At 37.2% G+C, this 14,390-nt stretch overlaps 1 protein-coding gene across 3 annotated transcripts; it reads right to left on the minus strand.

Moving 5' to 3' along the window:
- Nucleotides 1–441: 441 nt before the first annotated feature.
- KATNBL1 (katanin regulatory subunit B1 like 1) lies at nucleotides 442–13,276 on the minus strand. Of its 3 annotated transcripts, none has more exons than XM_053475540.1 (10): nucleotides 13,067–13,275; nucleotides 9,808–9,929; nucleotides 7,935–7,978; nucleotides 7,473–7,737; nucleotides 6,801–6,919; nucleotides 4,777–4,827; nucleotides 4,588–4,677; nucleotides 3,271–3,360; nucleotides 2,457–2,550; nucleotides 442–953 (listed from the first exon to the last, which is right to left on the minus strand). In XM_053475540.1, the coding sequence occupies exons 2-10, from the start codon at nucleotides 9,913–9,915 to the stop codon at nucleotides 921–923; spliced, it is 894 nt and encodes a 297-aa protein (XP_053331515.1). In that variant the 5' UTR covers nucleotides 9,916–9,929; nucleotides 13,067–13,275; the 3' UTR covers nucleotides 442–920. The 3 variants fall into 3 exon arrangements, with proteins under 3 accessions (XP_053331515.1, XP_053331514.1, XP_053331516.1); XM_053475539.1 differs by having other exon boundaries at nucleotides 7,473–7,743; XM_053475541.1 differs by lacking the exon at nucleotides 442–953 and adding an exon at nucleotides 1,700–1,837 and having other exon boundaries at nucleotides 7,473–7,743; nucleotides 13,067–13,276.
- Between the last annotated feature and the right edge of the window lie 1,114 nt (nucleotides 13,277–14,390).

Here is a 14,390-nt window from a genome sequence, read left to right on the forward strand (position 1 = left end):
AAAACACTGAGAGACAAGGCTTGATCTTCCGTGCAATGGCATAGAATCTCCGCACCAATTCAAAAAAAACTTTAGGATATACCACTTTGTCCTACCAAACACTGCAGCCAAGTTTTATAGGAAGTAATAGTATATCCTAAGGCTGTCAAGGTGTTCAACGGTGGTCACTGTGAAGATGACATTGAAAGCTGTGAAGTCACAAACCAAATCTGAAGTGGTTCCACACGAGAATAAAGGGTAGCAAATAAGTTAACAGTAGAGGGATAGGCATGTCATTTCTCTATGATGTAATATGTCCTATTAATCCCAACCTGTAAAACTTGCCTTCATCCAGGTCAATACAGAGGTATCACAGCTATGTAGTAAGCATATTTAAAAGCATTCATGAAGATCAAACAATGTTATAACTAATTTAGAAAAAAAACAATTAATCTATTTCCATTCTATTGCAAAAATGCCTTTAATATTATGCTTCAAATAATATAACACAATTAGGAAATAGCCACAATGTCCAGTTCCCATGTTAAAATGTACCATCAAGTTGGAGGCACAGAGTTCTGTAAGGACTCCTAGGCATTTGGAAGTGCATTTTGCTCTGAAAATAGCTATCTACAGAATGTAATCCCAGTGAAAATGTAATAGGACATGTTCCTGCTGTCCTCGGAGGAAGAAGCGACTAGCCTTCTAAGTTCAGGAGTTTCAGGTAGATCAGCTATGAAGGTATCACTACTTCAATATGAAGCAGGTAGTCAACTTTGTGGATTCATTACCGACCTGTGAAAATAACATCCTCCTTGATGCTTTAGTGGTTTTCTTACATGGTTCTTGTGAAAGAGGGCCCATTACAGGCTTCAAAAGCATATGCTGCAAAAACAGTACGTTTTCTTATGTATTAAATTAAATAGTATTGAAGAATCATATCAGCGGAGCTGCACCAAATAGCCATCCAAATCCTAGTAGAGAGAAAAAAATAAAAAAAATAAATGAAAAACCCCACCACACTTTATATGCGTTTCATTTTTAAAATACAGGAAAGCAAGTAAGCATTTACAACATAGCATACATTGTAAAATATCCATTTATGCCACGGTTCTTAAAGAAAATGAAAACTTAATGAACGTCCTGCCAAACATGAAACAAGCCTTGCTTATGAGAGATTTTGGGGATTATAAATGCTTGTCAGTCTTTGTGTTGAAAAGTCATTTCTTCAATAATACTTTCAATAAAAGTTACAAGCTAAATAAAAATGGTCAAAAGTCTTTACAAAGTAGCATAAATTATGAAAAAGTGAGCAGGAAGATGGAAGTCTGAGGTAAAATATTTTTTCTTAGCACTGCTGTATACATTAACATTTAACAAAGGATAGGTTTTAGTTCATTTATTTTTTTATATTACAACAAAACTTCCAGAGAAGAGCTGATGCTTTAGGAGTTGTTTAATGAAGTTATTTACTCCATAGACTTTAAGTCAGCGGCTCCCTCAATGAATAAAGCTGAGATAGTCTATTGTTGCTTGGGTCCCCATACTAGTGGGGACCAGCCAAAACATTCCCCTGCTGCCTAATCGCCCCATTAATCAATGCCACGATCGCTGCATTTTAGGGGTCAATACCCGTTTTGTATTGGGCTCTGCTGCTGCAACAAGCCTGTGGGGACTAAATATCAGTCAATGCTTCAAAAAAAGAATGAGAAGTAACAGCACTGACCTGGAAGTCAAGGGTGCTTCCAGGTCAACTGCCGTGACTAGAGCTGCAGCAAAAGTGGGCGGATGATGATCAGATCACTCCTGGCAAATAGGAGTGACCTGATTATTATGGCAGCCCCTGGATGACCCTGCCCTAGAAAGAGAGAGAGGGTTCATCTAAGGTTAAGATAATAAAAAAAATGTAAAAATTACATTTTAAGTCACTGATTATTGATCGGCCTCCCTTGATCAATGTCAGTGGCTTAAACTTGTGATCTGATAGCTATACATATCTATAAAACAAATACAGTATCTCACAAAAGTGAGTACACCCCTCACATTTTTGTAAATATATCTTTTCATGTGACAACACTAAAGAAATGACACTCTGCTACAATGTAAAAATAATGGTATCTAAAGGAGAGCCTTTGTACATCCCAAAATGTACTATGAGAAAGAAACTTGTCATAAGGGAGTTAAGCAAATTCTTTACCTGGAAATCAAGCGTCAATAAACATGGCAGGGTTAATGTATATTCAGTTGTATAGTAACACTTCTGGAGTGGTAAAATATCAAAACTCTGAACTCACATTCAGCATATCAGCTGACATGGTTTCTCATGTTTTATTTTGGGAACTTATAGGCAAATCATTTTAAGCACGCAATGCATTTATCCAAAATCGTTAAAAAAAAAAAAAAAAAAAGCATTAAATAAATGTAAATGAAAGTTGAATGTGGGTTATAAAGCAATCGGGTATTTTTCAATAATTTACCTTTGCTATTTTGCCAGTATAACCAGGAAATGATGTAAGATGGCTTTCCTGCTTCCAGATTCCAGTCATCTGGTGTTTTAGGATGAGAAGATTTCTAAAATATATATAATTTGACATGCTTAGCAAGACTACAATGGATATAAACCAATTAACACTTCTAAATCTATGTCACAATCCCACCCCAAAAAAAAGTCCGTCAGGATGTAGGACAGTACTGAAACCTAATTAGTGTGATAGAAACTTAATAGATAGATTAAAGTGAACCAAACAAATTTTTTTTTACATAACCCTTACACAAAAAGTCCTTTCTTTTGAGAGGCTATCTGCAGTTAAGCAAAGACACTTAAATAAGTGGCCAAAAATAATTAAAAAGTGTGCTTTTGCTCCATCTTTCCTTCAAAACAGGAGAGATGTCAGACCCTGGCTGTCTATTTTGGTGGTTTCAATAATCAACCCTAGTCCAGGGTTGATCAGATAGCTCTATGACTGCAGTACGCAAGGTAGTCAGCCACCCTGGCTAAAAGCAGCAGAGAACTGTGTGTTGTAATCCAGTGGATAGAGAACATCTGCTACCTTTGCCATAATCTATCAGGAATAATGTGTGTGAAGATGCTGAACAATGTATGCTCCTGGTTAGGAACAGACTGTGTAAAACTTTTTATTTGAAGAAAAAAAAGTTAATGCATATTTTTAAACCAATCGCTTGGCATTAACACAATAACTGTACGCCTGCACAGATTATTATTTTGTAACAATAATCCAGCTAAAACATCAGTGCCCGAGTTCAACAAATCAAGAGAAACAATGCACTTACTCATCTGATGAATTGTCTGAGTTTGAGATTAACTGCGTCCACCACCTCTTTACAATAGCCTGCAGCCAATTTAGACCAACTATTACATATCTGAGAAAAGGAAAAAAAAAACAAAATAACGGAATCTTAATATTATCACCACTACTGCCACTGCTTGCTTTCCCTACAGAAAATGTTTCACACTTTCACATGAATATAACGGTATTTGAAAAAGGGAACACATAACACTAAAGGTATTGCTCATTCTGGGGCAGCTGGAGTGAAATCTACGTTTTTTTTTTTTAAATGGGGAAAAAGCAGGTTTGGAGGAATATGCTCAGGATAAAAATAAAAAAAAAATAAAAAAAATTAACCTCGGCAACACTTAATGCAAGAACTCCATCAATCGCATTCACCTTGGAAGTATGGACAAGGTCTTGAAGGGCACTAGTTTGTTCCACTTTTCTTTACCATGCACTTAAGGGATGGCTCATATTTCCTGTAATAATGTAATGCTACCTTGACAGCATTATCTAAATTTATTGTTAGGCCAAGTTTACATCAACACAGTGCCAACGGAGGGTGGTATATAAGGCAGCTTCAGGGTTTGTTATTAAGCTAGAGACTGCTGTTTCCCACATGACCTTGAAGACCGCCTTTCAAAAGCAAGCGACACAGAGGCAGTACCATCACATAAGCTAGAGGCTTCAACTAGGGGAAAACATGATTCAAGTCACACAGAAAAGCATATCACCTTGTAACATGTGAGCTATTTATGGAGTTTTCCCCATTAACTGATGTGTAAAGTCAGCGTGTGTTTTCTGCCATTGTTCACATTAAGTTGAAATAAAGTTAGAAGGCCACTCTCCCAGAGTTTTGTGAATTATAGTATGGCTCTGTATCTGTGATTTAACAGTATTGCTACAACTTGCTGAATGTAGGCCTTCAGGGGGGTTTAGAAGAGGCACACAACTACTTAAATGTAATTCCTAGAAATATTTTCAATTCTGTAAAAAGTCAAGAGATGCTGCAGTTAGTGTCAAATATTTGCTGGAAGATTTAGATTAGAAATTGTATGTCATGGGTTCTTTATATTTGTCCAGGCTACTGAATGTTTACATCAGATGAGGCTTGTAGTTTTTTTTTTTCTATTCGTCTATAACAATTGATAAATATTCTAGGCATTATAGTTTATATATCTTATTAATACTAAAATACGACTAGAGGAAACTTGGACGGTTTATGGCACAAACTTAGCTTTGTATGGATCTGGATGTAATATTCATAAGAAACATAGTTCTTGTGAATAAGATAAATAGTAGGTTTTAGGTAACTTACTCTTCATATTTGCTTTTAAGCAGCGATTTAACCAGTGGTAAGAGATCCACACAGCAGCCAGCTGAGACCGAAGCATTATCTTCTTGTAATCTACAAAAAAAACAAAACAAAAACATAAAAAAAAAAAAAAGTTAGCCCTATTTACATTTAGCAATGAATCTATTACATTTGCATAAGAAAAAAAAATACCTGTTTGTTAGGACTGGCAGACAATCCGCTACAACCCCCAAGTCTTGCATTCTGTTGAAACAGAACAGAATAGAATCTAAGTGATTGATCCTCCAAGCACAATCCATCACATTTGTGGCATACATTACAGGCCATAACCCCACCATTTATTGTCAATATCAGATTACAAATAAGTGTTATTGCTAAATTCACATTACTCTATGCAGCACTGTATTTTATGCTCAAGGGGGGATTTGTTTTAGGGTGTTTAAGTGTTTTTATCAATTTAAATTGTAGAGCTTCAGATTTTCACTTATTCTTTGTAATTCTGTTTTTTTATTTCTCCCCTGAACATAGGAAACTGCATATCCCCAAGTTACTTAATTGCACCCAATCCAAATTACCTAACATTAAATGTATTAAATTACCCAACATAACTGAAGTATGTTTGCAAAAAATAAACACAAAAAGATACTACCACAAACATTGACAAAGGCTGGTGGTAGATTTAGTACATGAGAAGAGTTTAAAAACAAGCCTTTGAAATACCCTGGGGAGTCTAATTTTCAAACATATATGGTTTGAGTGAGTAAATGTAATTGACTGGCTTCAAAGATGTCCCAAATAGGACATGGGGACCACATGTCAAAATTACAAGTGGAAAATCAATTGCTCATGTCCCAAAAAGCAGCCTTTTATTTGCCAAACAACCCGACAAACCCATGCATGAGCGGTTTCACTGTACCCATGAGATGTTGCTGAACACATACTGGGGTATTGTTTGGCAGTATGAAAAAATGGTTTTGAAATAGCAATATGCTACTTGTAGTTATTGCCCGATAACATGCCAAATAAAAAAAACAAAAACGAAAAAAAAACAACAAGAGAATCCATTTAGCAGGTTTTTTGAGAGGAGGAAAATATTTTTCAAATAAAATCAGAAATTTTTTTAAAAGTTTCACTATATTTTATAATACATTAAATAATGGTATCTAAAGAAAGCCCTTCTCATCCTGAAGAAACAGTATATAATTTGTATGGGTACTTCTCCCTCAGACGCAACATGGATTACAATAAGCAATAACAAAAAACACAATAAAAATGGTTTGTTATATTTTAGGACAATTACAAAATAGTCTATAACCGACTTTAAAAAGCAATCCTCTCTCTTTGCCACTGCTTCTTGTGATACCTGTTTAAATCTAGTTAGTTACTTTACTTAACTGTTTAATGTATTTTCTTATTAATGGACTAAATTGATTGAATTGCATTATAATATTACTTGTTTTATTTCCCAAAATACTGTTTTTATTTTACTGCAGTTCTTTCATATTTGAAAGTTGCCCAGTTTTTTTTTTTTTTTTTTTAAACTTAAATAGCCTTTTTTTTAACCTAGCTTTTGGTCTGGTTTTCTTACTTGCTGTGAATATTCTCAAGCTGTGGAGTTGCTCCCTCATCTTCTTTTCCTCTTTGCCATGAGCAGATGTTAAAAAAAAGACCACGCACACACAATAAGACTTACAGCAGTCATCTTGTTTCTGATCAGTGGAGATCCTGCAGAGCATGCGCAGAATCTTTTGCAACACCCGAGGTACAATTTCAAGGACTAGTAGAATGGCACTTTGTTTCATAGAAAACATTTTCTGATGTCCTTGGAGCTTCATACGCTAATTAGTTGCAAGGATGTTTCTTACTACTAGCTTTAAACTATTTTTTCAGTTAGTTTCTTTTGGGTTGTTTTACGCCTAATTAACCCTTTGTCATCCCTTCACATATAGAAAACAAAATCAAATTATATAGGATAGATAACATCAAGAGTTATTTAGTTTTAAAATTGGATTAAGAAGGCAATACTCAAAAAAGAGGATTGATGATATAAGTCAGTTATATTTAAAGACATTCCCTCACAAAAGTGCAAAACAAACATTTTTAATATGAGAGTTAACAACAAAAACTGCCAACACCAGTCACCTTCTACAAGTGCTCAAATGGTGATTTTCAGGGAATTGTAATGGAATTAAGCTTATAAAAGCAAAACAAAATACCTGACTAAGTATGCTACTAGCTCATTCACACTGCGCTTCCTCCAAAAAGTGAGTGCTACATTAAGCCGAAGATTCCTGCTGAATAGGACTTGGGCCATTGTTTCATGATCTTTGGAAACCTGAAAATATACATATATAAAAACATCCTGCAGTACTACTAAAAGCAGATAAATACTAACTGGATGTACTTAAATTCATATTTCCAAACATGCATAGCAATTCTCTCTCGTAACATCATTTATAGATTATAATAATAAGCTTGTGTTAGTCCAGCTGTCCTAGCTTGTAAATTATCAGATTCAATGTGTTCTCGATTTGTAGCCGCTTATCCAAAATTGTTAGTTGTGAAATAAGAACGTGTTAAATAACAAACACGATATGGTATGAGAAAACGGTTTACATATTTCGTATAATATATTGTGTTTTGAAAAGAGTTCCATACTTGGACTAAAACCACAGGACACAGAATAAAAAAAGAACTCAACTTTTCAGCCCCTTTTCAGGACTTTTTCAAGATAACAGTCCTTAATAGGGAGGGAATTTAGTGTTTTTTTTTTCATTGCCAATGGATAGAATATACCGTATATCTTATCTATATATAGAAGAAATCACTCTACTTCATTCAAACTCATCGCAGTACCTTCTGAGGCACCATGCTAAGGAAAGCCTCACCTCGGAGAAGAAACCACTATATTTTGAGGAGGGTCCCTCTGTCTGAGAAGAACTGGAGTCACTAGAATTCAGCACAGTGTGATGCTCGTTCTGCAGGTTTCCTGCTGCCAGCTCGTTTTCCTTATTTGCCATGTCACTGCCCCAGCCTTTGGGGAGGTGCTTCTTTCTATACGTAGGACTTTCTGTGTGCTGTCTGGCTTTTCTCTTGCAATAGATCACGTTAAACAGCTTTTGACTGCTGATTGAAGGCGCCACAACCAGTGTTCTAGCGTTAATTAAAAAAAGAAAGAAAAAAAGCGCCCTTAGACAATATCGTTTTCTGTTTGAAACAGTAGCCCAACATTTTATACATGACTTACGGTTACACTTAATACTAGGAAAAACATAATACCGTTCAAATTCAATCTTTCACATATAGTAAGAATAATCATGCCATGGAATATACTGGTATATTTAACTTACCTGTTTCCAACACAAACCAACTCTTCTGAAGACAATTTTTTGCCCTGTCAAACAAACACATGTTTTCTTTAATACAATTCTCACAGTAGGAAAGTAAATTTGTCTGTCTGGTTATTCCTCGATGATTTTAAAAACCGGAAGCTTTGGTACAACAATGAATCCTTAACAAGAGCAGCAGTCCAGCCAAAACTGCTCAAGAAGCAAATCATATCCAGGAGGTCATAAAGAGCCCTAAAACATAATTATAGGATATGCAGGCCCCCTTTGCATCAGCCAAGGTCAGTGTTCATGATTTTACCATCAGAAAAACACACGATTCCTATCTAAGCACCACTGCTCTCAAAAACCTAGCATGATAACATCAATAGTTTTCCAATAAGTACCTGGGACTTAAGAATTCTGGAACATTCCACAGACAGATGAACCTACATTTTAGGTGTCGCTGGCTCATTTGGTAAAAAAAAAACACATATAATACTACATTCCACATGCAAAATTATACCTTAAATCATTAAATAAAAAAAGGACTTGGGAATAACTGTAGACACACAGTGTTCAATTCACATCAGCTGCTGCAACCGCCAGTAACATACTGTCATGTATAAAAAAAAAGGGGTATTGATTTATAGAGAGATAAAGTTATATTTTCCTCCCGTGAGTCAACATTAAGACACCACCTCAAATATGCAGCGCAGATCTGGGCACGCGTTTAAAATGACATCATGGACGCAGAGGTGGGCTACAAATGGAACAATTTGTAGAAAGGCGAGAGAAGCTTTATTTGTTGAAATTAGTAAAAATGAGTCTTCGATAGTATTATACAAATACATATATAAGAACAATACCAGTCACACCCTGTTGAGCCGTTTATTAAATAGGACTGTGTAAATAACAGAAAAGAAATCATCTTTCTCCTGGATCAACAGCAAGATTGAACTTGGACAATGTTGTTATGCATTACTATGTTAGTATGTAAATGGACCAATGAGTTTCTGTGGACAACTCCCATCACCCCCAGTCATGCTGATAGCAAGGTGATAGGAGTTGTAGCCCTCAAAAGTGGGTGTACAGGGGTCCAAAACGGTTGTAATACTTGCGGGCATGTGCATTTTTTCCCCCTTGTTTGTTTCTCATGTGTGCCTAAACGGTATTATACTGTCTACTACCAGGGAAAAGAAGAAACGTCGGTGCGCTAAGCTAGTCACAGGCTCAAATAATACAAATGTATAATACGAGGCCTACCAAACAGGTGTAAGCATGCTGCAAAAACAGTGTATTGGCTGTACAATGTATACAAAAAACAAAAACTGTCTGCGCAATGGGGGGGGGGACTTACACTATATCAAATAGTCTACCAAGAACGAGCATCACGGGTAGGTGGGTACTTGGTGACACATAGAAATAAACAATAACGTTACTATTTAAGCCACTTTTTGCAACATGTTGCATATGTAATCCTTACGACCATAGGATGATAATGAAAAGTATGCTGGGAGTTCCCCTTCAAGTGGGTAGATAATGCTGGGAAAACTGTCAAAGGGTGTAAGCTGTCCTGCATGTAACAATGGGCTAAAAAAAGTTTGATGGTCTTACAATAATCAGACTAGATGTACCAATTAAAAAAATGTTACAATGAAAAATAAATGATTTCACCTATCTCCCAATAATAAACACACTAGACTCACGTTATTAGAGTGTACCATGGATTTTTAGCAGGTTATTCCTTTACGTTTCAAAATTTTACACACATACTTGAGTATATGGTATAACCGCTGTAATCCTTAGAACGGTTTCCTGTCACGTATACAGGTGGAAATAGTTCTGTTTACTGAATACATTAAAAAAAAAAAAAAAAAACACCCCCCACCAATACCTCCTTCATGTTCTGCTTGGCTGAAGGAGAGATTCTTTTCCTTGGAAAGTCATTGCCACTGCCTTCTTCCAGGTCCCGTTTCTTAGAATCACTGGCTCCTGATGCCATAATCCCAAAAAAATCTGCACAAAACAAGAAAAAAAAGCAATATAAATAATAATAAAAAAAAAAAAGAAGAATGGTCACGGACATAGGGCGCCAAAGACATTTTCGTTATGGTTTCCTTTATTATTTTATATATTTATAGTGTTTTCTTTAAGTAAATTTATCAGGATAAGAGCATGATATTATGTTCCATACATTCCCTGTTCCCTTGCCCCGTTTCCTCATTCCTCCTGCTCTTTCGTCTGACCGGGTCCTAGCCGTGAATTCCTTGAACTGTTTGACAGCAATAACGGAAGAGTTATTGGTTTAATCTGGAAACCTGGCTATGCACAAAACCTGGCCATGCTGCACGTGAAACCGACTGAAAAAAGCATCCTGTATCCCAAAAGAAGGATGCAAGTTTTGTATACTTTTTAAAGCAAGTTCTGCATGTTGCTTAAGTGCCACTGTTGAGCCATTAATTACCGTATTTGCTCGAAAAGAAAATGCTCTAAAAAATGTCCTTTGTCTTATCTTCGAGGTCGTCTTCTAATCAGACCTCAAATAGAGGTCTGACTACAAGACTAAGATCCAGATCCCCAGAAGCGCTGCTGCCGGCTCTTCCGCCGGGGCTTCTATGACTGAGCACTGGCATGACATGACCTTCCGGTGCTCAGTCATAGAAGCCCGGGCAGAACTAACAGGCAACAGAGGTGGCTGCCTCACTACACACCAGGGAGTCTTAAGCATGGGGGGACAAGTCTGGGAAAACATTGGTAAGTCGGGGGGGGGGCGCAGAGTGGCATATAGTGGCTGAAAGGCATTTCTGTAGGCAGAGTGGTATATAGGGGCTAAAAGGCATTTCTGTGGGCAGAGTGGCATATTAGTGGGTTTAAAAGCATATCAGGGAGGTATAAGGCATATCTGGGAGGCATAGTGGCATACAGGTGGTTTAAGGCATATCTGAGGGCAGAGTAGCAAGTCATGGGGCAGATTGGCAAATAAAACCAAAAAAAAAATAAAAACAAATTCTCAATCAGTTTTTATTAAATATGAAAAATTTATTACATGTGAATATTTACTAGTAAAACTTTTTTTCTTACGGGGTCATCTTATATTCTGGTCTTTTCTTTTTTCCTGAATTTTTAAATTGGGGGGGGGTCATCTTATAACCTAGCAGATATGGTAGATTCCCCACTGACCTCAAAGGGAGCATATCGGGCTGACATATATTAGAGCACAATACAAATGTGTAATTCCTCACTGGACTCAAACACAGGAGTAAGAAAATAAGACTAATGTCTCATTTTCTATATTTTGTAAAAAATGCAAACATGAATCTGCACACTACAAAAAAGCACAGAAATCCCCGCATAATAGATGACAGTGTGTGTTTTACTAGCATGAAGTGTATAATTATTTGGCAAGTAAAAGCCACAGATCCAACACATTGATAAAGTACACCCATCCATTTTTAACGAGTTAGACAGACTATCAACATTCACCAGGATACATCAGTCAAACCAGTGATTAAGAGTAGGTATAAGCAAAATGTTGCTGTTAACGACCAGGTACTTTTGATTTAAACCAACGCATTTTACAATATAGCATTTAAGATACGCATGGACGTACCAGGCTTTATCAATAACGCATGCCCATAAAGAACACACCAATTTTGATTTTAAGGCTGCAAAAAGTACATCAACTTAGCCACAATGCATCTGTAAGAAGATGCCCATATCTGCATCCATATGCTGGTGAACCAAAACTCGTTGAGATGCACGCTTTACAGTTCACATATTTCACATTGAAATCAAAGGTAGAGCTTTCTACCCATGCGCACAGCAGACTCTGTAGTCCCTGCTGGGTAACTTTGATAGGGCGTTCGTGTACTTAAGGGATGTTGCCGAACATAAAACGAGAGAAATCATGGGAGTGAAAGATTCATACCACTCGTTGCCTATATTTTCGCAGGTATACAGGCATTATTAATATAAGAGTAACCTCAAAGGACATATTCAGGATATTCTTCTATAATCCAAAAGATTATAAATGATAATTTATTACTAGAGGCTCCGACTGTTTTATTTTTGGACTCCCTTCTAGGCACTTTGTTTCTTTTTTTATCTCCATACTGTGGAGCTATTTAAAAAACGCGGCTGAGCTCAGATCCCTAACTACTGTTTCATTTGTATACTTGAGATGTTGTTACAAAAATAATAAAAATAAATAATTCCGTTTTTTTCTATACTGCCTCCCTGAAGAAAATGGGGATTGTACTCGTACTATATCGAAGTCTATAGGCCAGCTACAGTTTGATTGTATGTTTAACACATTTTGTTCTATGGAAACTGCTTTGTCTAATGAATTCAATCAATCAAAATTATTATTTGTACACGGATTTGGCCGACCCTTAAATTAAAGTCAAGCTCAAATTCCAAGCTGTCAAAAAAATATGGACCACCATCCATTAATCAGGTAAACAATATTTGTTTTTTTTATGTTGCCACATTTTATTAGTCTATAAATTTTGTCAAAGCGTTTTAACACCAAGCGCTAAAATGAAACACGCGAAGATACATCGTTTTCCATTCCATGGCTTAAAACTAATTTCTACATCACAGTCCGGTCTGGCAGACAGGAACCGTTCCGTCCATCTAGTCTGCCGTTTCTCTGATGCAGACTCAAACCTTAATCAGTCCTTTGATCCAGCGTAGCTTTATGTCCACCCATGCATAGTTTAACTCCCTTAAAACTTCCTTACCTTACATCTAAGCCTCTGACCCCCCCAGTTTTAGATCATGGCATCTTGTTCTAACATTGCTCCAGCTTTGAAATAAACTTACCTCTCGTACTTTGTTAAATCATTTTAAGTATTTAAATGTTCCTGTCACATCCTCCCCCTCTACCCTACACATATTGAGATCCATTAGCCTTTCCTGATTGTACATCTGCATTGCCCTGATAAAGCATACAATGTGTTAAAATAAGCAGGTTCATACATGGAGAGGAAGCCATATACGAAATTGGAAAGCAAATATGAACATTTCAAGACACAGGATGTCTGCTGAAGACAGTCACCATCCGGCCTACAAAGCCGAATATGACACCGTGACGAAGGGTAGCGGTGCCCGAAACGATGTTACGCTTCCCGCTGCCAGAGGAGCTTCCTTACCGGTTCATGGCCCCACCACGGGGCTAGGGGGTAATTATCCAATAGCGAATCCAGTAGAGGTTAGTTTCCTTGCTCCCGACACTTTTTCCTGACAGAAGGCTGCGCCATTCAAACCACCCTGCTAAGCATGCTGGGGGAAAAAACAACTGCTAACCATTATCCCTGATTGGCTTTCAGGAAGAAAAAGCGACACAGGCAAAGGCTCAAGCTAGGCCCGCCTACTGGCCATGGGAACGAACGTGAAGCGTCCCTAACTGACGTCACACGAGACGCCCCTATTCGTTTAGGATCATGGGATAATCCTGTTCTACCACTTTTCGTGCCGGCATCGTTTTATAGAGCGCGGTTGCCGTGGAGCGGACGTATTGATAACATATATACCTTGGGCAGTAGCATTATATTTTTGTATATAATGCATTTGTGCTGTCGTTTTCATAATGATTTGAACACGTCTGGATTTCTCCTTCATATAGACTCCCACCTATTAAATGTAAGCACTTAGTTGCCATTCTTTGACATGTCGTTTGTAGTGTGTTCATACAGGCTGATTAACCCTTCAAGATAGAGACATATTTCCCGCTTCATTTGCTATGTTTGTTTCGGCTGCAATTACCTAAAATATATTTGCTCGATTATAAGACGACCCTGATTATAAGACGACCCCCCAAAATCTGAATATTAACTTAGGAAAAAAAAGAAAAAGCCTGAATATAAGACGACCCTAAAGGAAAAAAGTTTTACCAGTAAATGTTAATTCATGTAAACTATTTTTTTTAATAAAAGCTATGATTGAGAAAAATATTTTTTTTTTGTTTTTATTTCTTGTATTTTCCAACCTGTCCCCAAGCTACGCACATCTGCCCCCAGGCTTGCCACACCAATATGGCACTGTGGCCCATGATATGCCTTTTAACCCTCTATATGCCACTGTGCCCCATGGTATGCCTTTTGACCCCCTATGTGCCACTCTGCCTCCAGAAATGCCTTATACCCCTATATCCCATTCTGGCATTTAGGGGGTTAAAATGCATATTATGGGGCAGAGTGGCATATAGGGAGGTATAAGGCATTCCAGGAGGCAGAGTGGCATTAAGGGAGTTAGAAGGCATTGTATAGAGCACTCTGCCTCCAGAAATGCCTTATACCCCTATATGCCACTCTGGCATTTAGGGGGTTAAAAGGCATATTATGGGGCAGAGTGGCATATAGGGAGGTATAAGGCATTTCAGGAGGCAGAGGGCTCTATTAAATGCCCCCTTTTTTTTTTACTTAATATGGCAAGCCGATATAAATAAAATAAAAAAAAAGTATTAAAGTAGCTCCG

Source organism: Spea bombifrons, chromosome 9 (genome assembly GCF_027358695.1).
Source record: "Spea bombifrons isolate aSpeBom1 chromosome 9, aSpeBom1.2.pri, whole genome shotgun sequence".
Lineage (NCBI taxonomy): Eukaryota > Metazoa > Chordata > Amphibia > Anura > Pelobatidae > Spea > Spea bombifrons.

Bases quoted from the DNA above. Each gene is read 5' to 3' on its own strand.
- KATNBL1 (XM_053475539.1), bottom strand. From the start codon at position 9,915: ATGGCATCAGGAGCCAGTGATTCTAAGAAACGGGACCTGGAAGAAGGC. The intron at 7,744-7,934 runs GTAAGTTAAATA...TTTTTTAATTAA, and splicing joins TTGGTTTGTGTTGGAAACAG to CGCTAGAACACTGGTTGTGG. The intron at 6,920-7,472 runs GTGAGGCTTTCC...GTATATTTTCAG, and splicing joins ATAGTGGTTTCTTCTCCGAG to GTTTCCAAAGATCATGAAAC.